General features: G+C 38.6%; 1 protein-coding gene across 3 annotated transcripts in view; it reads right to left on the bottom strand.

Annotated features, from left to right (window-relative positions):
* Positions 1-1,351: 1,351 nt before the first annotated feature.
* CDK8 (cyclin dependent kinase 8) overlaps positions 1,352-23,691 on the bottom strand; it is a 100,751-nt gene continuing 78,411 nt past the window's right edge. Inside the window, exons 5-13 of one of the 3 annotated variants that reach the window (XM_081215099.1) lie at positions 21,700-21,757; positions 19,241-19,372; positions 12,228-12,371; positions 9,709-9,778; positions 8,835-8,907; positions 5,906-6,003; positions 5,212-5,290; positions 4,930-5,088; positions 1,352-2,629 (exon numbers count right to left, since the gene is read on the bottom strand). In XM_081215099.1, coding sequence (XP_081071225.1) covers positions 2,504-2,629; positions 4,930-5,088; positions 5,212-5,290; positions 5,906-6,003; positions 8,835-8,907; positions 9,709-9,778; positions 12,228-12,371; positions 19,241-19,372; positions 21,700-21,757 — 939 coding nt within the window. In that variant the 3' untranslated portion in view covers positions 1,352-2,503. The remainder of the gene's footprint in view (positions 2,630-4,929; positions 5,089-5,211; positions 5,291-5,905; positions 6,004-8,834; positions 8,908-9,708; positions 9,779-12,227; positions 12,372-19,240; positions 19,373-21,699; positions 21,758-23,691) is intronic. The other 2 variants (XM_081215100.1, XM_081215101.1) reach the window with 2 other exon arrangements.

Raw genomic sequence — 23,691 nt, 5'->3', positions numbered from 1 at the left:
GTCGAGGAAGGAGTCAAGTTTGGATACGTTCAGTCTAGAGAGAATCTGAGTCATGGGTCAGATGTGCCAGGCAGGTCTGGGCTGGGAATCTGGAACTCGGCAGCCAGGGGGCAAGTGTGAAGAGCAGAGGACTGGGATGGAAGAGGGAAGGGACACAAAGCAGTCAGGTGTGGATGAGAGGTGCTTCGTGGAGCAGCAGAGCCAGGGAGCAGGCCAGAGAACCACGGCAGGCGTGGGGGTCTGTCGTCTGTCACAGACGCAGTTAAATACATGAGTCTGCAGCTCAGGGAGGAAAAGAGGCTGGACTTGTGAATTGGATGGTCACCAGCAAGACTGGGCAGGGCTGCTCAGCAAATGGGGGTTGATAAAGGAATAAAGAAATCTGAGGACCGTGCCCGAGAAATTTCCAACACTTCAAGTGGAATTTGTTATTGTGGGTTTTGCTTTTTGAAATTCATGCAGGAGAAGATGGCTGTCAACAGAGCAGCCCTCTCTCCAAGCCACTTAACTGCTACTGTTTGCTCAAGCTTTAGACCAGCCTGGGAGCGTTCCTCGTGCGTGTCCCTCGACTACTGCATCAGAACCAACTGGGGACCTTGTTGAAATCGAGGATTCCATGTTCCACCCCAACCCTACCGAAACAACCTCGGGGGCCAAACCCCGAGAAGACAGAAAACTCCAGATGATTCTCATACACACTAAGTTTAAAAGCACTTCATTAAAGGCAGGGAGAAAAAAGCGGAACACAATCAGAGCGGAAGGGAAATCCAGGTAAGACTGAGGGCGGTGACGCAGCGGGGGAACTCTGTAGCCAGATCTGGGCATCGTGCGCGTGAACTGGGGCGGGAGGACTCAACACGGAAACACGGGTTCAGCTCCTAAAGATCACCGTTACCGTTAGGGTCAGGCCATGCACTATCGGAATTCCTCAGTTCTTAACATGTTTTAGAATAGTTTTATATGAATGAGTTGAATTTTTAAGAAAAGGAGTATGGTAGTTTCTTAATCTTCTGTATTTTGTGTCAAAGGAGGGAGTAAAAATAATTATTTGGGATAAAAGAGTCAAAGTGGGCTCAGCACATCACAGAATTCGGCATTATTCTAGAAATGGAAGGCTCATTATGATTTCTTTCCATTAGAAAGGTGTCTATTTCACATCTTGTATTATAGCACTAAGTGGAACAGAGAAAAGAATCCGTATCTAAACCATAAGTCATTACTTCATTATGGAGGCAGAAGATATAGATATTATTAATGAAAACAACTGAAGAGATTTATTTGGAGGCCACCTGTTAAGGCACATTTTAAAATAAAACACCTTTGTGTATATAAAAATACAATTGACTCCACATTTTGATTTATGAAAAATAAATTTATTACATAACACCTGTTTTTAACAATGTTCAATTTCTTTAAATTCAGAATACTTGTGTCATTCATGTAAAATAGTTTGATACAGTACATTGTATGTTATAGGTTTTCTTTTTCCTCAAAAATTCTAAGGCTCTCCTACTCCTTCTCCTTTGCTGAAGTAAGGGCACCCTAAACAACGTGCGAACAAGTTTTAAAAAAGAAAATGAACTGAACAAAATTTTAGTAGCACTACACCAACCAGCTTTAAAATCAGGACAAAATATCTGAATTGGATGCCGCACCTTTTTAAGGAAGTTATCATTCATGCTTTTTTCATCTTTAAAGCATGCTCACAAATCAGCAACACCAACAGGAAAAATAAAACACTGTCTATGACAATCATTTTAGTTTGTTTGCTGAACCAAACAGGTTTATATCAATGACAACATATTTATTTACTATCAATAGCAGCTTTAATACCAGTCAAGTCATAGATTAAAAGTAAAAACAAACTCATAAGTTGGAAATCAATCTTTGGGAGTTTTGAAACCTTCCTGGAAAAACTATGTGGCTTCTTGTACTTTCAAAAAATTCCAAGCAATATTCTTGGTCAAAAAACACTGATTAATGTAGAAAATGAATCAACCCACTGTTAAGACACTAAAATGAACGGTGTACCGAAATAATCTCATTTTGAGTCTTGGTTACTTTGTTAACATATACTGTATGTTTCAAGTACCAGTTAAACTTTTGTGTGTGTGTGTACTATTGGTCAGATAATGTTGTTACACTGGAAGAATTCACCACATACAACAACAAATGCTCGCCCCTAGCACATTTCACAGCTTCAACTGCTACAGACTGTCACTGAAAACAATGCATTGGTCAGTCTGAACCATGTCAAGTAAACTATGGAAGTAGCAAACCCACAACACAAACTGTGCTATAGCACTTTCTTCTCAAGTCTAACTCCAAAACGGTACAACTTGGAAGCCACTACCCCAATCTGTGAAAAGTGGTGGCACTCGGCTACCGGACATTTGACTACGTGGCTGCACAGTACATTCTCATGGCCCATTCCAGGTTCCCGCCGAGAGCCGCAGGCAGCCCTGCAGCACAGCGACAGTGCATGGACAGTATCCGACGCAGCTCAGTACCGGTGTGTCTGATGAGAGTACTGTGGAGGCTGCTGGGAGGTAGTTGAGTATCCCATGCTGCTCTGTGGCTGTGATGTGCTTGGTCCAGGGTTGGGATAGGCAGCATGTGGATTGGAACGCTGGAAAAGGAGAGGGAGGGCAGATGTGACTCAGGTGTTCTACGCGCTGGCGGTATCCTGAGCCAGTAAGGCTTATGTGTGTTTGAAATGTCTTCTATTTTACGGCAGTAAGAATTTTAAAAGTCTTGTGCTATGTAGTGGCTTTAGAATTAAAATGACAAAACCCCCAAATCTTTTAATATCAGCTTTTCTTTATGAAGGTCAGAAGTTTTGCTGGTAAAATAACACTAAGCTGAGTCTTACTACTGTGCTGTGCAGTTCATTTTTTTTCTCTATAACAGGAACTCCCTTTTATGCTGTTTTATATCTACCTGATAAATAATAACTAACTTGCCTGGGATGGTTACTCTGGAACTTAATGATGTGTACATTAAGAAATTCAAAGCTAACCTACATGCTTGTTTCTTCAGTAGAAAACTCTCAACACACACGCGTGACTAAAGAACAAAAATGAATATGACAAAAAAGGGTACCGCAGAATCATTTCTTCAGCATTAGATATTTTTATGCCCTTTACATTAATGAATCTTACTTTCTGCTACAAGTGACATACAAAAGTAAAGTTACAATTATTAAAATGTAGGAAGAGTGGTATTCTCAATTCTAAAAACAGCGCCAGGGGCCGAGTCCAGAGTCCTCCAGTTTTGATCTCTTATATTCCTATTCCCACTCCTGCACCTCTCTCTCATACTGTTAGTTCCCCAAGACAAATACTACGAAAGATTAACCATCATTTAATACTTTCTTCTTTCAAAGCATGTTTAATAAATCATGTAATTTGAAATTCTGCCAACCCTAGCAAAAATAACATTTTAAAAAGAGTGGACATATGAAATTATAGTCAGAAATGCTATTTTTGAAACCACCCACAAAAACCACCACAATAATAACTTCAACAAACAGAAGCACAGCAACATGCTCCACCCTGCTTCATTTTCATGCTCAGGACGCACCACCTGAGTGTGCAAACAATCCTTGTGCCGAGAGGTGCGTTCTTTCCCTCCAGGTGGGGAGGAAAAGGTACTGGAGCAAACGTCAACCCGCAAGACGCCTGTTTGTGAGCTCACTGGAGGACACTTACTACTCAGGCAGACAATGATTACAAGGGTTTGGTGGGCTGGACCTCCCGCTAACCATAGCAAAGAGTTCATATCTAGTTCTTGAGGTGTAGTCGCCGCAGGCTCTGGGAGCCGTACTAGTTTACTAAGACCTCTTTCTCTCTTTTAGTAGGGAAATAACTCTAATTGGTCAAGTTTTCAGTATGCTTCCACACTGAAATCCAGATCAGTCGAGAACAGGATTAGAACCAGCAGGGAGGTGGTACACGATGTTCAAAATGGGTCTGTCGGAAAAGGACCTGACCCTGTCACTTGAGAGGATCAACAAGTGGCATCGGAGCCACCCCCAGCAGATCTGAGTCTGCGTCCTGAGTCTACCTCCAGCTTGTGGGCTGAACGTGGGAAAGGGGTTTAACCTCTAGAGCCTCAGTTTTCTGAAACGACAATAATGCTGACCTCACAGAGTTGTAACGCTTGGAGGAAATGATGTCTGTTTCATGCTTAGTAGAAGAGCTGGTACATGGTAAGTACTCGGCAAGCTCTTCCCATGATTACAGTCACCACCAGCACCACTACCAGAACTCAGGAAGTGTGTCCTGTGCACTGTGAACGCTACTAAGAATTCTAATGACGACGACGATAATAAGAATGAATAAGGTGAGTGGTGTCATGTATTAAATGCCCGTCAGTCGGGCCGGCCACTGTCCTTAGCTCACATCCGCTCACGTGATCCTGACCACAGCCTCACGCTGACCATTATCCACATCCATCCGACAAATGAGGAAACCGAGAACATCTGAACCAACATCTGAACCACCACTTGCCCAGAAGTCAGTGGCGGGGCTGGGATTTGGAAGCCTGAGTCCTTCATCACTGTGGTTTCAGAAACGACAGACATCACTTCCCGAGGGCCCACTGTACGCTGGGTGCTGAAGTTCACCACAGCTGTTCCCACGGCAACGGCAGGTTAGGCTTCGCCCGTCTCATGTTACAGATGAGAAACTAAAGCCTTGTCCAAGGTCACAGAGTTAATGAATGGCATAATTTAAGTCTGATCATGTCAAGTCTGGCTAAGCCCCCTCTACTGTACCAAGTGCTTTCAATGCCAATAACTCTTCATGTCAACGTGTTTCCCAGGCATGTAAAGGTTGGTATTTTCTTAACGACGTCGCATTTTCCAGTGGTCACAAGCCCACATGCAATACTGACAAGGCAGGTCAATGCGAAACAGAAGAGAGGTACCTGATAGTCTGAGGTCATGATCAGTCCACCTGAGGTAGTGGTAGGAGGGACGACTCTCACTTTCTTCAATGGGGGTCCCTGGGTGTGACTGCTGTCTTGATTCCCTGGGTGGCCGGTCCCATTCGTGTGGTTATTGCCCTGCTGCTGCTGCTGGTTCTTCTCAAGTGGTTAAACACAAAAATAAAGTTCAGCTCAGGAGGAGAACAAAACATGTCCAAGCCAGGAAATGGCAGAGTGGCACCGAATTAAACAAGAAGTGGCCAAGCACACTTTAATACTTACTTTGTCTCCTTTGTCATCAGGTTCCTCTTCTGTTAAAAATTCTCGCTTGGGGTAAGGGATTTGACAACCGGCAAAAACGCTGATCATAAGAAAAAAGAAAAGTGATTTCGGGTATACTCATCAATATTTCAAATGCTGCATTTAAGTGGTTTTTGTTTTCATCTTTTAAGATGGACTCTCTGCCTGCTTATTTGTGATATAAGCACCTTTCATGCCGCTGTGACACAATGAATCTCTTCTTCTAAGCAGTGACGTCACAGCAGGCCAGGGGAGAGCTTTTCATTGTATAAAAATAATCAATAATCATCTCATAGGACTCAGCTTTCTTCTTTGATCCCAGGCTCCTTTTTTATCACCACGATCAAAAGATAGATTCCAGCTGGAATGTCATTATTTTACTCTCCAAACTGCATGTAAAATGAGAGTATGGAAACAAATATATCTGGGAATGGAGTTTGCAACTGGAACACAATACTGTAACTGTAAGCAGTGAGCCAGCTCAGGGAGTCTGAGGGAGCGACAGCTGTAAAACCCCTGACGACACTTCAGTCATCAGAGCTCATTTTTCACTTCTCGTAAGGATTTCCTTGGGTCCCCATGTAAGAGCTATGGCAACTTGGAGCTGACAACTAAAAGCAAAAGCACGCACCAAAAAAGTCTATCGTGCTAGTGAGTTAATAAATTGATCACTTACTCTGATGTAGGAAGTGGGTCTTCTAGGAAATAGGGGTCCTGCATAGCCTGCTCTGAGGTAATTCGCTTTATTGGGTCCATGGTAAGCAACTTCTGAAGCTGAAACCACAAATCATAAACACATCACTGCATTACTTCTCTTAGTTTTACACCCTTTGGCACAATTTTGGGAGGCATATGTTTTTTGATGAATAACACCAGAATTTGGAGGGTATTTATTCCCCCAAACTAACAAAAGAAAATCTCCCAATTGTTCCATTTAATGTAATAATTCACATTTTAGTCATTCTAAGACTTATTATCTCACTTGGTTCTCCTACAAGAAGTAACTAAACTTATGTCTTCTTACTCTAAACCAGTGACCTTTTCCCTAAATTGCTATATCCAATTTAAAACGGGACTAAAATTCTTGTATTTTCTGTTAAGGGGAAAACTTTTTTTTTTTTTTTTTTTTTGCGGTACATGGGCCTCTGACTGCTGTGGCCTCCCCCGTTGCGGAGCACAGGCTCTAGATGTGCAGGCTCAGCGGCCATGGCTCACGGGCCCAGCCACTCCGCGGCACGTGGGATCCTCCCAGACCGGGGCACGAACCCGCGTCCCCTGCATCGGCAGGTGGACCCCCAACCACAGCGCCACCAGGGAAGCCCCGGGAAAACTTATTATAACACAAATAATACACCAGCCACATGTGGCTATTTAGATTTAAATCTAAATGAATTATAACCAAATTAAACCAAATTAAAAATTAATTAATTAATAACCAATTAAGCAATCAGTTTCTCAGTCATGCCAGCAAGCACATGTGGCTGGAGCTGCCCTACCAGACAGCGTGGCCGTCCGAGTCCTCCTGACAGCGCTGCGCTGGTCTGAATAAATGTGGTGGCTGGTACAGAGCTCGTGAAATGCAGAGGTGTGGCTATGAATTTATTAGTTGAGAGATTCTGAACAAGTTACTTAACCACTTTGTAACCCCATTTCTCAAATGGGGATTAAAAACAGTACCTTTTATCATAAGTTTATTTTCAGAATTAAATGAGTTAATATGTGGAAAGCAATTATAACAGTGCCGGGCACAAAGAAAGCACTATATAAGTGTTAGCCATTATTATTATTATTATTATTACATAAAGCAATGTCACACTAATGTGAAAACTCAGTATCTTTCGGCTGAAATATAATTTACTGAAGGCTCTATGAACTAGAGTATTTGATGCTAATATGTGATTTAAGAGATGATCTAAACAGCAGTCTCTTAGCTTATGATCTCTGATTTGATGCAGTGTGTTCCAGGCTTTAGAGTACACCAGAGTCATCCCTGGAGCACCTCCTAACAACTCCCAGATGTCTCTGGTGCCGCTAACCTATGACCATACTCTGAAAACCAAGCAACTAGCAGACATGTGGAGACAGTGGGAGATGACACAATCAGAGAAGAAACGGACAGAAAATATTTTTAAATGCAGATGAAATGCTGGGATGCTGAGACTTTAATTTTAATGAGCTGATATTTCAGTGGAAGCACAATTTATTTTGAGATTGAAAGGAAAAGCATGCATTTGCTACTTAAAATACTCAACAGTTTTAATGGAATTGTATTAGAGCTTTCAGATGGAACCACCCAAGATAGGTCACCCTAGTAAAAACAAGCAAGTAAGCTGTAAAGGAAGCCTATATCTCTCTACAGTTTTGGTGGTGGTGGTAGCGACAGTCTCCTCAGACTAGACTGAGTAGCAGTGAATTGGGGGGACGTAAGATCATTCCCCTAAATTGTGACTTTTGTTCTACCACTATTATCATTATTTTGTTAGAATAAATAAGGCTATAACTTTCAAGGATCTAACTTACCTTCCAATTTGGGTACTATTTTAAGTAGTATGAGAAGCATTATAAGAAGCCATGATTTGGATAATAATACACTGTATGGTAATATGGTCAGTTAAGCACTGCTTTTTAAATTGCTGATTACATATGAAATGTATGATACACAACATGATAAAAAATTACTGAAGAAGATGCAGAAGCAGAAGAGGAGAAGGAGAAGAAAAAGCAGAAATACAAGAAATATTTGCCAAGGGGCCTGGTACTGTAATAAAGGAAAGCTTAATCCTTTCAAAGTAAAAAAATTCCCATTTAATGAACTCATTTAAAAATACTGGGAATAAAGGATTAGAAGAATTTAAAGCCAAGCAAAATATAACCCGCTTCCCCCAATTCCCCCTTTATACTACTTTTTTTGAAAACCATAAAACTGGAAAACATTTTTAATTGTTATGATGTAAAAATGGAAAGTTTATTGTAAACAAGTTTAAACTGACAATAGTTGAATATAATGTCACCAATTACCTTGAGAGTGCAGATTCATTTAGATTTTAGGTCAAATCATTTTTCCATTATATACTATCTATATACTACATTCCTCATATTCTTCCAGAAAAAGCACATGAAGGTCCCTGAAGGACCTTTAACAGCCAAGTCTCTAAGAGGCAAACTTATAAAGAGGTAAAATCTGTAAAACTTATTTCTGAACAGTGGGATTGTTTTCATCTTGATTCTTCTTTGAAATTTTAAAATCACTGATGAAAACCGATACGTGGAATTGTTAAAATGACTTGACAGACTTGGTGCACTGATCTCTTCAGAAAATCTACTGTAATCAAATATTAAGTCTGTGAATTAATGTTTAGAAAAATTAGTAGTCACTTTTCTAATTAATTAGAAAACCTAATTAATTTTTCTAATTAATGGGTTTAGAAAAACAAGTGTTTGATATCTTTACTACACGTACCAACAAGATCTCTGCATTAGTTTTACTATTAAAGAACCCTAAGAGTGCTGAGTAACCACAGAAACTGACTCAAAAAGGCCTCAGGTTGGGCTTAACAGGGGGAAAAATGCATTAGTACTGTTTAGTACTTTTCTCTAATGCTTACCAAGTGGAATGCTTTACTATCTGGTTTAACTTTATGTTTTTCCATATACTTGATAAGGCTGCAGTTGGTATACCTGAAAGAGAAATACTATGAAATAGCTATATTAGATATGAGGTTAATTTTACATTGGCTGAAGTTTTTCCAAACAGAATTATTTTAATGATAACCAACAGAGAACATATATTGAAAATGGTATTCAATCAATTTTATATTTCATTCAGTATTCACACTAGTCACTTCTGAATGGATACTACGGATTAAATGCAAGATAATTTCATGAATAATATACACACTGTTTGGCTTTGTTCACACGAATGCTATCTCAACAATTATCTTAAATAACATATGGGTCGAGTTTAACTCAGCCTTACTAGTAAATTTAAAATAAATACAATTTTTTAAAAATTTCTCACAGGTCTATAAACTCCCTTTCCCAATCCCCTTGGATCTTACATTGAGAATAAATGAAATATTCCTTCTTCTCCATTCAAACTTACTTAAATTTACAACCAACCTGGGTGGGTAGGCAGGTGGCTATCAGCAAGGTTTGTTTATTTCAGTCTCTTACTGCTTCAGCTATGATACTTTCCATGGATGCACAGCTTCCAGAAAGTAATAAATATGGAAAGAAATGAACTGACTTTTTTTCTCATATCCAAATCAGCTGCTAATATGAGATATTCACCTTCTATCACCAAACATCTTAAGAAATGAAGACTATCATAATGCAAAAATATTTATTAGAGTAAATAAGTAAAATTCTTTAATAGAATAATCTTGTGTTGAGTATTCTACCATGTTGAGTATTCAATCTTATACTGAGAATTCCAGAAAAGCAAAAATCAATAAAAGGTCTATTTTCTTTCCAACTTACGTATTTCTTCTGAAATCTTTCATTAATGTTGAATGTTCAGGCATCTTTTTTATATCTTCCCAATCTTTATCTGTGAAATACATTGATACAATTTTAGATTGTCTAGGTTCCTATTCTCAGGAATTTTAGTAAAGGTTACTTCACTTTTCATTACCTGTCCTATACTTTTAACTTCCATGAAAGCACAGACTTCAAATAAATGGTCAGCTATAGCAAACATCTTAAACATGTAAATGCAATTCCCCATACCTTGTACTGAGTTCAATCTATCTTTTAACTTTATTTTTTGAATGCTTACTTTCTATATGTTTTACTGTAAGTTACCTCAATTTCTGTAACAACAGAGGAACAAGTTATAAATAAATATTTCTGTTATTTAATAGTTCTATTTCTATTTGTAAAACCACTTTTGTCCCCCCAAATTTCTTGGTTAAATCAGCACCCAATCTCCTCAACAATAAAGGCACTATCTTCCCCCTCAGTAGCTTTAGCTGTACTTCTTTTCCTATGGCCCTCCTCACTTTCCCTCATTAAGTACACTGGTTTATGTGGTCATCAAGGTAAGCAGTAGCAGCTCTTTGAAATGGAACAGAATAGGATGTAACTAGCATATTAACAAGTCAGCTGGTGCCTTGGCTAGTTTCCAGCTACTGGATCCATTAGGTGGGAAATGCCTCAATCAGTCTTGCTGGCATTAGAGCTACTCAGACACCACATGCTTTTTTAGAAGCTTGCTGTCATCCTCAGGGCACTTCACTGTGAGCCCACAGGTGCCCGCACTCTACCAGGTAGCTTCACAGCACTTCAGCTTTTAAATGACCCTCAGAGGTTTGCTTTTCTTTCAACTGACTTATAAAAATATTTGCTACCTAACCTCCACAGATATCACATATTGTAAACTAAACACATACTTTAAATTCCTAAATGGCATTTTCTCCTTAACTTACTTCCTTGTTCAATTTCTCTATTTTTGTCAATTTCTCAAGCTAGAAGTCCTGAGATAATCTTTTATTCTTTCCTCAATTACATGCTTCCTGTCAAAAATTATACCTTTATTCTTTCTTCTCCATCCAAATCACTTTATACCTGGAGTACTGCTACAGGTAAGCAGCTGGTTTCCTGACTTGAGTTACCTTTCTTAAATTGATTTTTACATACCCCTGCCATACTAATCTGTCTAAAATTGAACATAAACCATGTCACTAGCTCTCAAGAACTTATCATAGAGTCTCGTTCTTTAGCACAAGTCTAAATTCTGCTGCCTTCCTTTTAGGTTCCTTATAAGCTAAGTCTACCCTAACTGTGGAACCACATACTAAGAACCATTTTAGAACCATCACAATGGAGGCTGCCCCCAACTCCACCCCTGTAAGCCATGCTCTTTCCCCTGGGGCCTCTGAAATGATGGGTACATTCAGAGGTGGGAAGAAAAGGCCAATCTCCCCACCTACTCAAACTACTCCCATTCTCTCAACATTCTCCTTAGAGCAGTTCAATGTCAGCTCCAAGAGGGCAAGAGTCATGTCTGTTATATGGACAATATTTCATATTTAACACAGTGCCTGAAACATGGCAGGTGCTCAATAAATAAATATTTAGTGAATAAATGAAATTCCCATCACAACAAAGCAATCTTTGTAGAAATGTCAGTCAATTTTGGAGAAAGGTAGTTATTCTGCATTTACTGATAATTAACACTTACAAGGGATGTGGAATTATAACTCCCAGATATTTCTGTATTAGTTTTGAGTTACTAACCTAAGAAAAATTCATAATAAGAAACAACTTCTAATAAGTACTTGACTAGCCAGAACTATGTAGGGGTTTTAAACAAATTTTCTTTATTTTGGACCTCTGGGCAGAGTTTCTGGTGGGTGATGAAGGGCTGTCTTGTGGCACAAAAGACTGGGATGCAGCTAGAGATCTAAAGCCTGTGACGGGACACCCAACAACTCCCTCCCTGCTGCAATCAGTGCAGGCACGGTCGCTGTGCAATGCGAGCCCTTCACTCACATCCTGACTGTTCTAACTTCAAAGAATGTTCTTACTGACAACAGCTATACACCAAAAAATGCTATTATTCAATACAATGTACTGCACAGTGCCCTAAATAGAAATACTGTTCAAAATTTGTAATCAAATACCAAGTAATGACATTATTATATATACTGCCAGACAAAAATACATACTACTGAATTTTATTTCATCTCCAATCGTGAGAACTAAAGGCACCCTTTAAATACAGATATTGCAACCATTTTAAATATGAAACAAAACAAAACCAAAAACCAAAGTGAAACAAAAATACACCCCACAAATTCAAGAAACCCCTAAATATTTTATGCTAATTTGTGAACTCTACAAATTTTGCTATTTCTATGGGTCTTTAAGGCAAGTCATCAACACAGAGAATTGAGTAAGAGTAGCTTTCATCAGCTAAAAATATACACCTTTCCAATGAAGATATCTAAGTTCAAACAACAGTGATTTAAAAACAAAAACAAAAACATAATGTGTACCTGCAGGAAATCCCATTACATTGAATATTCTGTCCAGCTGGTCATGGTGATAAGGATTACTAGTTTTGATGTCCTCTTGTCGACAGTGAAATATTGGTTCTGACGTTAGTAGTTCTGCAAATATACACCCTATAGCCCAAATATCTTTAAAACAAAAAGAAAGAAAAAAAAAGGAAAAGAAAAAAAAGGAAAGGAAAAAAGAAAAAGAAAGGAGGAAAATAAAGTGGTTCTTTCCAAAAGAAAATGCATTTTTATGTTGGCAGGGAGTGTTTTTTAGTTCTTTTTCTCCCCTAATAAGCCATATTAATTCCTAGCAATTATAAATATCAAGGAATATTGAATGTACATACATATTCCCACCCCACCCACCCCAGTGTTTCATTCCCTGTTAAACCTCCATCCCACCCAGTGGTTTCAGTTCAAGTTTAATCAAATTTATTACCTAAAAATTTTGGTGAGTTTAAGTGCTTCAAACATTACCTTATCTGTGAAATACATACAAAGCTGCAGATGGAACATGGGAACCATAAACAAATAAAGCGAAACAAAAAAATAAACAAACAGAAAACCCAAACAGCCTGTGAAATTGTGCATACTTGCAAAAAAAAATCAGCACCATTTTTTGAGGTAAAAATATTTTTTATTCCTATCTAAGTTTATGTACTTATTAATTTGTGAAGCTTAACAATTATTCTGCCATGTTAGCACTAGTTAGCAAGGTACTGTTCCAACAAGAAAAAGACAATGCCTAGCCTCAAATATTCTAATGAAACAGCATTTATATTGGAAGAGCTTTTTGTTCAAGTGTTTCTCCATGCTATAGCAGAGTCAGACTTTGCAAGTTTAAGTGTTTTATAAAGACAAGAAAATATGGGGCAAAATACTACCTTTAAATAGGCACAGAGGTGACAAATTCATAAGAATTATTTAAAAGCCAGGCAAATGGATTCCTCTTTATACAACAAATTTCCTTCACTCACTTTAAGATACAGGCTAACTTTCATTCATATTAAATTCTTACTAAGAGAACTATTAGCATTGGAAAGATATATATGCCAACTTGGAATTTGAAGCTGAAAGCACTCCATTTCTACTCAACAAATCCCTAAACCGACCATGGTAACTTCCCTACACTCAGCACAAGGCTGTGCACACAGAAGGCACTCAATAAGTGGTTTCTCACTGACCTAACCAATACCTGTGGTAAACATAAATAACTATAGAAGGACAAAGTAAAATCACTATTTTATTAAGGCCGATTATTCAGTTATGTTAATAATGGTCACTTAAATAGAAAGTGGGAAAAAATGTCAATTTATAAATAACTGAAAATTCCTAAAATCTAAAACTGGAAAGTAGAAATTTAATTTAATGTAAAATGATCACACTTACATTTCAAAGTAACAAGTTAAACATCTATTTACTTTAAGATGACAAACGAGACTACAAGCAAGTGATTTTAAAAATGACACTGTCTGCCCATCAGTTTTCTCCCCCATCAGAGAACCAAGTCTGGCCAACACCACCATACAGAAAAGTCTCATCAAGAAATAAAAGCCGGGGCTTCCCTGGTGGCGCAGTGGTTGAGAGTCCACCTGCCGATGCAGGGGACACGGGTTCATGCCCCAGTCTGGGAAGATCCCACATGCCGCGGAGCGGCTGGGCCCGTGAGCCATGGCCGCTGGGCCTGCGTGGCCGGAGCCTGTGCTCCGCAACGGGAGAGGCCACAACAGTGAGAGGCGGCCCGCGTACCGCAAAAAAAAAAAAAAAAAGAAAGAAAAGCCAAGCTATTTTCGTTTTACCGTCAGAGAGTAAGCGGGAAAATTATTTTGTGATTATTCTTTTTGCATGGTTATCCAATAGGAAGCTGACCTTTCATCATCTCAATCCAAGGGAAGATAGGCAAGCTGAGTGGGGTCACCAAGAGGGCCGGGGGGTCAGTCTGCATCTGTAAAACGCCACTCATAGCACCCAAGAGACGCTGTAACAACTCAGCGTGGTTATGAAAACTCGAACAAAAAAATAAAACATGTAAAGGAAGATGAGAGGTAAGTAAATAGTTTAGCTATCCTATGTTGCTTTAAAAAAAAAGGTCAGGAAAGTAGGAAAATTACTTTACTGAACCTTGCTTAACTTTACCCTAAATAACCTCTCTCTTCCTATCTTTTCTATTATCTTTCACCTTCTATCAATTTCACCGTCCTTCCCTTCTTCAAATCCAGACATTAATCACGAATTTGAGTTAGCTGATCAGGCTATTACTTCAGATAAATTTCTAAATCTTTGTAAACAAGTGTCTCCTATCTTGCCTATTTTTTCAGATTGTGACAAGGGAAAGTCCCTTCCTGCTCACCTACCTGTCAAACTCCTTCTAGAAAGACTTTCCAAATTAAAAACATACAAATCCCATCTACTTCTCAAAGTATGTGATGTTCATGTGTAGCTACTGAGCTAACCAGGCAAAGTGGACCGCAACTGGGGGTTACACAGAACCAAATGGGGGGAGGAAAAATGTGTTAAATTTGTTTTAATCAACAAGTGTACTAACAGTTAGCCTCTATCTCAATGAAAGAGTAAACTCACATCCTCTCGGTTTTATTGAAGTTCAGACTTTAGTAAAACTTTTAAGACTGCCCTAGTTGACTATTAATTAAAGATTGATACCCCTCTTTCAGCCTTCTCCACAAGGTCAATCAAACAAAACCCCCAACACTCAAAACTGAATTAAACTTTGTCCCCAGGAGTACAGTGTTGACTAAGCTATCATTTTCTTTCTTGGGTTTAATGACTCAGCTTGCAGTTCCATACAATGGAGTGAATGAGCACAGCACTAAGATCTATTCGCCATGAGGGTGGGAACATGCCGGCTGACGTGCTCAGATTTCCCCTATGCTCTCTTGCTTCTTCTTAGCACCTTCAGTCTAACATAACCCAGCAAACTCCACTGGCAGATTTAACCCTTCTAAATGAGACCACTAAAATGCATGTATGAACATATCCAGCAAATAATAGGTAAATTCACCACAAAGGTTCTTCTATCTGCTGAGCCTACTACAACTACCTGACAAGGAAGTCAAAACGCTAGGCAAGTGCCTTCAGGGTGGTGGTGGGGGATGTGCTGAGTGCTTTACTGCACCCTTAGGTTACCCACCTGTGGAGCGGGAGGAACGAACCATGTGAGAGAGACTGGAAGCAAGGAAGAAGTTTCATTTTCTACTCCTGGATTCTACTTTTTTTTAATTTATATTAAAAATGGCTTATATATGATTTCTGTCTCTCTCTCAAACAAAAAAGGAATTTGTAAGATATCTACATTATCACTTTTTTGAGCAAACATTTTGACAGAAGAAAGCATTTTCCAGGATTGCTCTGGGCTGGGCCGGGCCGGGCATATGCGCAGGGACTGGGACTGACCTTGGTCTCAAGTCATCTGCCCTCAAGTCAGTTCCCTCTGTGCTCTGGCTACCTCAGAAGGCAGTGGTTTCTATCCAACGTCACAGAACTTTCAGAGTTGAAGGGGATCTAAGAGATGATTTAGGCTAAATTCTCATCTTCAAAAAATGAGGCCATACAGGACTAAACGCCTTGCCTAAACACCGTCCCCCTCCCCGAGTGGCAGAGCTAAGGCTACAAGTCAGAGCGCTAGTCTTGGTTACTTCTGTTGTTCAAAGAGGACAACACAGTTTATGCACACAGTCATACTGTTTTCTCAACTGGATGGAGATCCCTTAAGGGTAAACGACATAATTTGTGTTCATTTTGGTTTCTCTTAAGTTTTAAAAAGTCTAACAGTTATCCAATAAATTTTGATGTTGATGAGAAGGAAGAAGGCCTTCTCTTTGCTAAATTATAAAGGCATTTGAACAAAGGAATCTATCTAACAGCTGGTAGTCTAGCTTTGTGACAAACAGCCCTGACCTGAAACTGCTAGACTGCAGACTGTCCTGGTGAATAACAGCTTATACAACTCTTAATGCTCACAATAAAATATAGATTTCTTAAGAAAAAAGAAAAAAGTAATAAATGATGAGCCAGTCACAAACCTATGTTATAGTTTATTTTTTACTCAATTTAAATCAATTCAGTGTTGAGTGTTCTGTTAACAGCAGCTGAGATTAGGTAATTATTTCCTTATTTGTATAGCCTCTTAATATGTCTTACCAAAAGTAACACTGCTTTTAAATATTCATTTTCTAGGTGGAAAAAATACCTATGTATCATATTAGTTTTCATGCTTAACCATTTAGAATACCTTTGTAAAAAAGATAACCAAATGTGTGCTTAGGTAGTAATATACATTCAAAAACAGGGCTAGCTTCAATAACTTTTATTTTTCCTCCTAATTGACTTTTAAAAAAATAAATATTTTATTTTGGAATAATTTTAGATTTGTAGAAAAGTTGCAATGGTATAGTACAGAAAAGTCTTATATCTGACTAACTTAATCTACCTTTATTTTTCTATACAATAAAATGTGATCTCAAAGCAGGTATAAAGATTAGTGAACATAAAAGATTTTGTGAAAAAAAGACATGCTGTATTCAAGATTAATAAGGGGGAATGATTACAAGTATTTTTCCTTTCCTCTTCTTGAGTATATATTGAAATGACAGCAAAGAAATAAAGATCCAAATCCACAGTAATAGAACCGGAGGAGACCATCAGGGACAAGACCCAGTCACTCACTCAGCAGAGTACTCAGTTCTCACCATGCAGGCAATGGCCTCCAGTGGTGAACAGCTGGTCAAGACTTACCCATTTAGGGGATTTCAGACAGGAAGACAGAAGTGTGATGGGTAAGGCTGATGGTGTGACCAAGGAAGTTCTCTCTGAAGGGGGAGTATTTTGACTACGATATGGATGAAAAGAGACTGGACATATGCAGACCTGATCTAGCAGAGATACAAATAAAAACATTTCTGCAAACAGTTCAGAGAAGGCCCCAGCCCGCAGTATTACTGCTGAGTGGGAAGCAGACTTGCCCGGCACTGCTCTGGGGAGATTCTGTGCTTGGAGAATCAGCTACAAAGTCTGTATTTTGAACACTTGATCCCTCCCCACCCCCTACTGCCCTGGGGCTACCAGGTACACAAAGCTTGGGCCAAAAGTTGGAGATTCTTCCCTTAAAGAATCTGAACGTCCTCAGTGCAAAGACTTGTGCATACTGGCATTTAGGATTCCCCAGTTAATGGTAGTTCTCTGCTGGATCACCCTGAAGTAAAGCCTGCCAATCTGTGAGCCCTCTGATCCATGTACACTAAGCTCCCAAGCAGCTTTTTGTAACCTGATTCTCAAATGCAAAGAGACATCAAGGGTCAACAAACAGTTCAAGAACACCAGCCACATGAAAGGGAAAGACCAAGACATATCAGTAAAAAAAGTGACTACAAAGAAAACACAGATAATTATTCCAGAAATTACAAACGATTAAAAAGCATCTTTATCACTGTCCTCACAGGTATTTAAGAAGCTTTTTTTTTCCATAAAGCAATACAATATGTTAAAAAAAATAATAATCAGAGAATAAGAAGGGGTTCTTAGAAATAAAAAAGACAAAGGCAGACAAGCATGAGAAGAAAAGTGGTATAAAGGATCAATCCAAGAAATCCAACATCTGCCTATACTCAGTTTAGGAAAGAGAAATAAAAACACAGAGGAGGCAATCAAGACTAGCTCAAGAGGATTTCCCACAGACATGGGACATAAACTTCAAACTGAATGTGCCTACCAAGTGGCCAGCACACCACTGTGAAATACAAGGGTGAGAAATCCTATTTGTTTTCAGAAAGGACAAAACCCCAGGTAATTCACCACTGAATGAGAACAAGATCAATGTGAGACTTTCCATTAGTAACACTGATGCTAGAAGACAATGGATGAGCATCACCAAATTCTGAGGCAAAATCACTTTGTACCTATAATTTTAATCCCTACCAAACTGGAAAGTATCATGAAGGCATTTTTTTCAGAAATACAAGAACTAGAAAATTTACCTCTAAGATAGGTTACTTAAGAATATGCTGTAGCAAAGTAAGGGATGAAAAATGAAATCCAGAAAGAAATAGATCCCACCCAGAGGAATAAAAAAAGGAAAAATAGGGATGAAAACCAATCCAGAATAGAGCGAAATAGAGAAGACTTGTAGGTGGAGTTATCCAAAAAAAAATAAAAATGGGTTTAACACCATCCTGGAGAACATAGAACAAGTTAAGTAAGCAATAAAGGCACACAAAAAAGGAAAAAAGAAAGGCAAAACACATAAGAAAAAACTACATGATGATAACATTCTACCGAATGAAATGAAGCAGAATAAAGATGTCATTAATGGAAAAGTTGTGATAAAAGGATTGTGGTAGTTGAACATCAAATCCATTACAATATGTAGCCTAGGTATAAACAACAGTGGGCATTATGGTTTGCAAACAGAAAATAAATGCTGTAAGCATCAACAACGTGGTAATACTAATAATGATGACGATGGTATTATGAACTGAGAGGTGGGTGGGGACAGAAGTAGGAGAGCACTGATTTCCTAATTCTTCAAAACAGGTAGATAATCAATACCATCAAAAACGGAAAAGTGAGTTCAGATGTTCTAAATGCCTACTTATGTTCATAATCTCTTTTCCTTAACTTTAAGGGGATCTTTTAGAAGCTAGTATTTCTTCTGGTGAAAGAAACATTTGTCTGAAGTTCAATGATTAAGAAATTTTACTGTATTTATTTCTCTTTTCAAGTAAAATTAAAATACTTTTTACTGAGAATTCATAGTATAGTCCCATATATTTAAAAACTATTTTAGCATCTATTTATCTATCAGAAAGGGATGTCTGGAATGGTACACCCCTAATGCTAATGATGGTATTTCTAGAGAGTAGAATTTTATGTTAGTTTTTGCTCTTACTTTTATAATTTTCTATATTACTTGATTTAAAAATATACAGAAACATGTATACTTTACAACAACAAAGCCACTTTTTAAAAGTCATGGAATTTTAATTAGTTCTACTCACCAATAGCTTTGGTATAATGTCTTGCTCCAAGAAGTAATTCTGGGGCTCGGTACCAGAATGTTACGACTACTGGATCCAAATCTGCTAAAGGCTTCAAAGGTGAATTAAATAATCGGGCAAAGCCCATATCAGCTGTAAAAAAATAACAGCAATGTTAAGGACACAGATTTTTACAAATTTTATTGATTACTCTAATTTTACTATTATTATTTAGTAAGATACAAAAAATGTGAATTCTGGGGGGAGAAAACCAACAAAACCAACACAACATCTCACCCCTTTCAGAAGTCTAAATATAAAACAAGTCTGAGATCTTCATTCATTGCCAACTCTTGTCACTCACTCTTCCACTGGGTTACAGACACCCTCTGCTGCCAGAGGTCAAGGGTGACCCTACCCCTCCGGGCAGATTTCTTTCCATCTGTCTTACCACCACTGGGACAGGGCTGTGAAGCTGCATTCCCTTTCTTTTTATTGGTCACAAGCACCAAGACACTAGATCAGTTAGGGTGAGGCTTTCCATTATTTGCATCAATAAGCATGTTCACTGGTATAATCAGAAGCTGACTGTACAGTATAATAATACCACTATTTCCCCCCATTTATTTGGGTGGAGTTTTTTCTTTATAGAATCATGTTTGTTTTTTAAGCTGGAAAAGAGTTTAAAGATCATATAATTCAATCACCTCCTTTTTCAAATGAGGAAACTGAGGTTAGAAGAAATTAAGTGATTTGACAAATGTCATAAACTCGTATCTCAGAGCTGGAGCTGTAATGAGATACAGTTCACGGCATTTCACACGGTTTAATATAGAGTGTGGTAATTCGGGCATGGACATTTATCCTAATAAACTGCCACCTTCTTATAGGCAAAAACTGTGTCTTTTTCATCTCTCTCCCCCTTTTAGCATCAAGTACAGTGTCATTACACATTGCTTTTGCTAAACACACGCTGAATGAACAATCACTATTCATACCACCTATTCGAAAATTTCAAGATTCATCCACCATTTGTTTAATTTTGCTCTCCTAATATACATTTTTAATGAAGTAGGCCCCAATCTAATCTACTTAATTACAGAGGTTAAAAAAAAAACCCACAGAAATTTGGCAAAGAATTAAAACCATGAGTCAGATTACTAAATACTGGTTTACAGAAGAACTAATATTTCTTCTTAAATGTGAATACTTTAAGCCGTTAGTGTCCCCCAAACCTGCCAACATCATACCTGTTACATAGAAGTATAATTCCAAACTAGATTATTTTTAACATATAGAATTCCCCTAAGTCTTACAGTAAAGAACACATCTGTAAATACTGTTTGGCTGGGTCTTTTAGATTTTGTATCTCTGAACTTACATTTGACTTTGATGCCACCAAGGTGGATTGGATGAAATCCTTTAAAAGCACATGTAAGGACTTAACAGGCATTTGATACTATGGTAAGCACTGACAGGGCCTGGTTCTCAAAGCAAGTCAATGACTAGGAGCATTTCGAGGTGTGTCAAATGTTCGCACTACTAAAACACTTGCAAAATTTATATCAAGAGTATTTCGAGAGTCTAATTAGAAGTAGAAAATGAGATTTGGGGAATTTATAGGGGAGGGGAGGGAAGAAGGGTTAAGAATACCTGGGTTTTTCTTTGTTGGTACAAATCAGGTGATAATTCTAATTCATATTAAATCTTACAATCAGAAATTCCTATTTACTTTGTTATATACTCCCATAAGCCTGCTTGCTGCTTTTAAATTAATATAATTTAGTTACTACATTTCTTCTATCCACACACAAAACAAACTAAATAAATGTGACAAACACAACTCGGAAAAGACAATGAAAAAATAACCAGTTACGAAAAATAAATCTAGTTCTATCCTTATAGGCTATCAGACCAGGAATGGGTAAAAATTTGCATTGATATAAAGAAAACAGAGCTACTGGAAAACATGCCGAGGTAGAGAATGCTTGTTAATTTTTTCCCTTCAGGCAAAGGCTCATTAGAACCTACCCAGCCTCAGTGGTATCCTTAGTTTGTAATTCCTATTCTAGATGAGGCTAACAGAGGCATATGTTCTGATCTAATGTGGCTCAGGTAAACAGAACCGATGGTATAATTACTAGTACACTGTATGCCCTTGTGACTGAAGGTGAGGCTGGCTTCTAACATGGATAGAAGCCACTCACCTCTATAGGCTATTTTTAATGAAAGCAAAATTTCTAAGAAACTTGCATGGCTTATTTTATAATTAGAACACTTCAGTCTCTAAAGATTGTCTGACACCTTTCAAGAGTGTGAAACATTTTTCACTTTTAACGTATACTCTTTAGAAATGGCTTCGATCACATGGAACTATATGAATAAATGCATATTATTACAGCAAAAATTAGAAGTGATAAAGCTGCCTGCACAAGTTTTAAAAGAGTGCTACACTGTGACTTAGCAAAGATATAACATACCAATTTTTACTCTTCCTCGCTCAGGACCTTCACCCATAACTAAAATATTAGCAGGTTTCTGTGGAAACAAAATAGTGTTTTTTTTCAGTAGACAGTAGTGGTTTCTTTTAAATAGACAATATGCCAATATAACATAAATCCACCTTTAAAAAAACCACATTTACTCAAAAATTAAAATCAAACACAGGAAGTCACCAAAGAAACTTTATGTGTATATATGCAAAGCAATATGCAACTTCATGAAGGCCAAATATGGCAGTGCTTTTCTCCAGGCACAGCTAAGGCTTTTCTTGGCCCTGTTATCAGTCTGCTTTCACTACTGCGGAACAGCTGGCAGAAAGTTAAAATGCTGTGCTTCCTTCTAACTCTTTCAGTTACATAAAATGTCCTGCAACTTCAAGGGAAAATGTATCTTCAAATATAATTTAACACTAAGCAGCAAGTTAATTATAGGGAAGGGACCACCTGATACCCTTTTTTGGAAACCACATAATATGTACCTATGTTTCAAATAAATTATAGAGAAATCAATTTAATAAAGTCTTTTCTAAATGAGTTGGCAGAGTAAAAGGAATTTTCCATGACCTGAACATCTTTGAGGTTTTCATTTTTAAATAAAAAAGGAAGCTAACATTTAAAGTGAGATTTTACAAAAGTAATATTTCAAACAGTTCTTAAGTCTCTAAAAATAACAAGATTAACTGCCATCTAAAATCTGTCACAGTGGTATCTACTATGCTAACATAGAAGGGCTGTCCTTCAAGGAGGAGGAGGGGGGAAAGGAGGAAGAGGCAGTCCCCAGACGTCTCTCAGGCTGCCTCCCTGCCGTCCGCCTGGTCTGACTGCTGGTCTACCAGTCTGCTGAATAAAAGTGAAACCAGATCACGACGCCTTTCAAATACCCATCAAAGCAATCTTGAAATCAGGTTAAGGATGTTAATGAAGGCTGTTTACAGTGGTACCCAATTCACAGGCTTCCCTGACCATATTTAACGACAGCCCCTATGCTATTACTGATAAAATGTAACTTACAGTACATTATTCTACCAACTACCAAAGATCAAAATTATTTTTTCATCCTCAGTGAAAAAACACTGCTGACACGGCAGCACATACATCTCAAAGGCTGAAAATTCCTACCATTTTTAAGATGAGGGAACTAGACAACAGAGCGAGTGCATGACTTGCCCCAAGTATGAGCACAGAGGTGGGGCGGGGGGGCGGTGGGCAGCAGCAGGATGTGCCCGTCTCTGAGCAGTGCAGCGCCCCTTCCTAACAGACCCTTCTGAAGGTAATTCATGCAGCAAGCTTTAAGTGGACGTGTATTACCATAACTATAATGTTTTGTTCAAGAAAATGTTTTCAGGATCTCTATCGTCACACACGCTCCTGCCCACTGAGATAGCTGGGGAAGCACCAAAAGGAAGCGCAGCGCTAACAATATTCCCTGTGCGCCACGTGGAGCTGCTCATCAGGGACACCGCAGAGCTCAGCCTGCTTCCGAGGAAACCAGGTCTCAGAGACCCGTGTGAAATGCCGACAGCGTCGGTGTGGGGGGGGGGCCTCCAAGAGAAGAGGCAGCCCGTCTGTCTGGCTGAGGGAAAGGCCTGCTCTCAGTCACAGTGTGGCTCAGGAGGGGACTGGATATTTGGGCTCATCAGGGCAGGACTCCCTAGACATCTCTTGAACCCCATTTTGATTCTCCTCCCATCAATTCAGTCTTCTGTACTATTGCCAGGGTTACCTTCCTAACAGACAAAGCTGATCACATCATCACTCCCTTGTTTAAAATCTTCCACAGTAACAGAGGAAATTACTAGGAAAACAGTGGAACAGAAAATTATATATAGACTATGATTACAACTGGGTTAAAAATAAAAAGTGTTGAGTAAGGACTAGAAGAACAAAAAAGGTTACAGTGACAGAGGTAGGGACGACCTTTTCACAATTTCTTTGATGCTGTTGTTGTGTTTTATTACTAAAGTATTTCAC

Source organism: Mesoplodon bidens (genome assembly GCF_964165515.1).
Source record: "Mesoplodon bidens genome assembly, chromosome: 17".
Taxonomy (NCBI): Eukaryota; Metazoa; Chordata; class Mammalia; order Artiodactyla; family Ziphiidae; genus Mesoplodon; species Mesoplodon bidens.
This window is presented reverse-complemented; position numbering and strand designations above follow the sequence as displayed.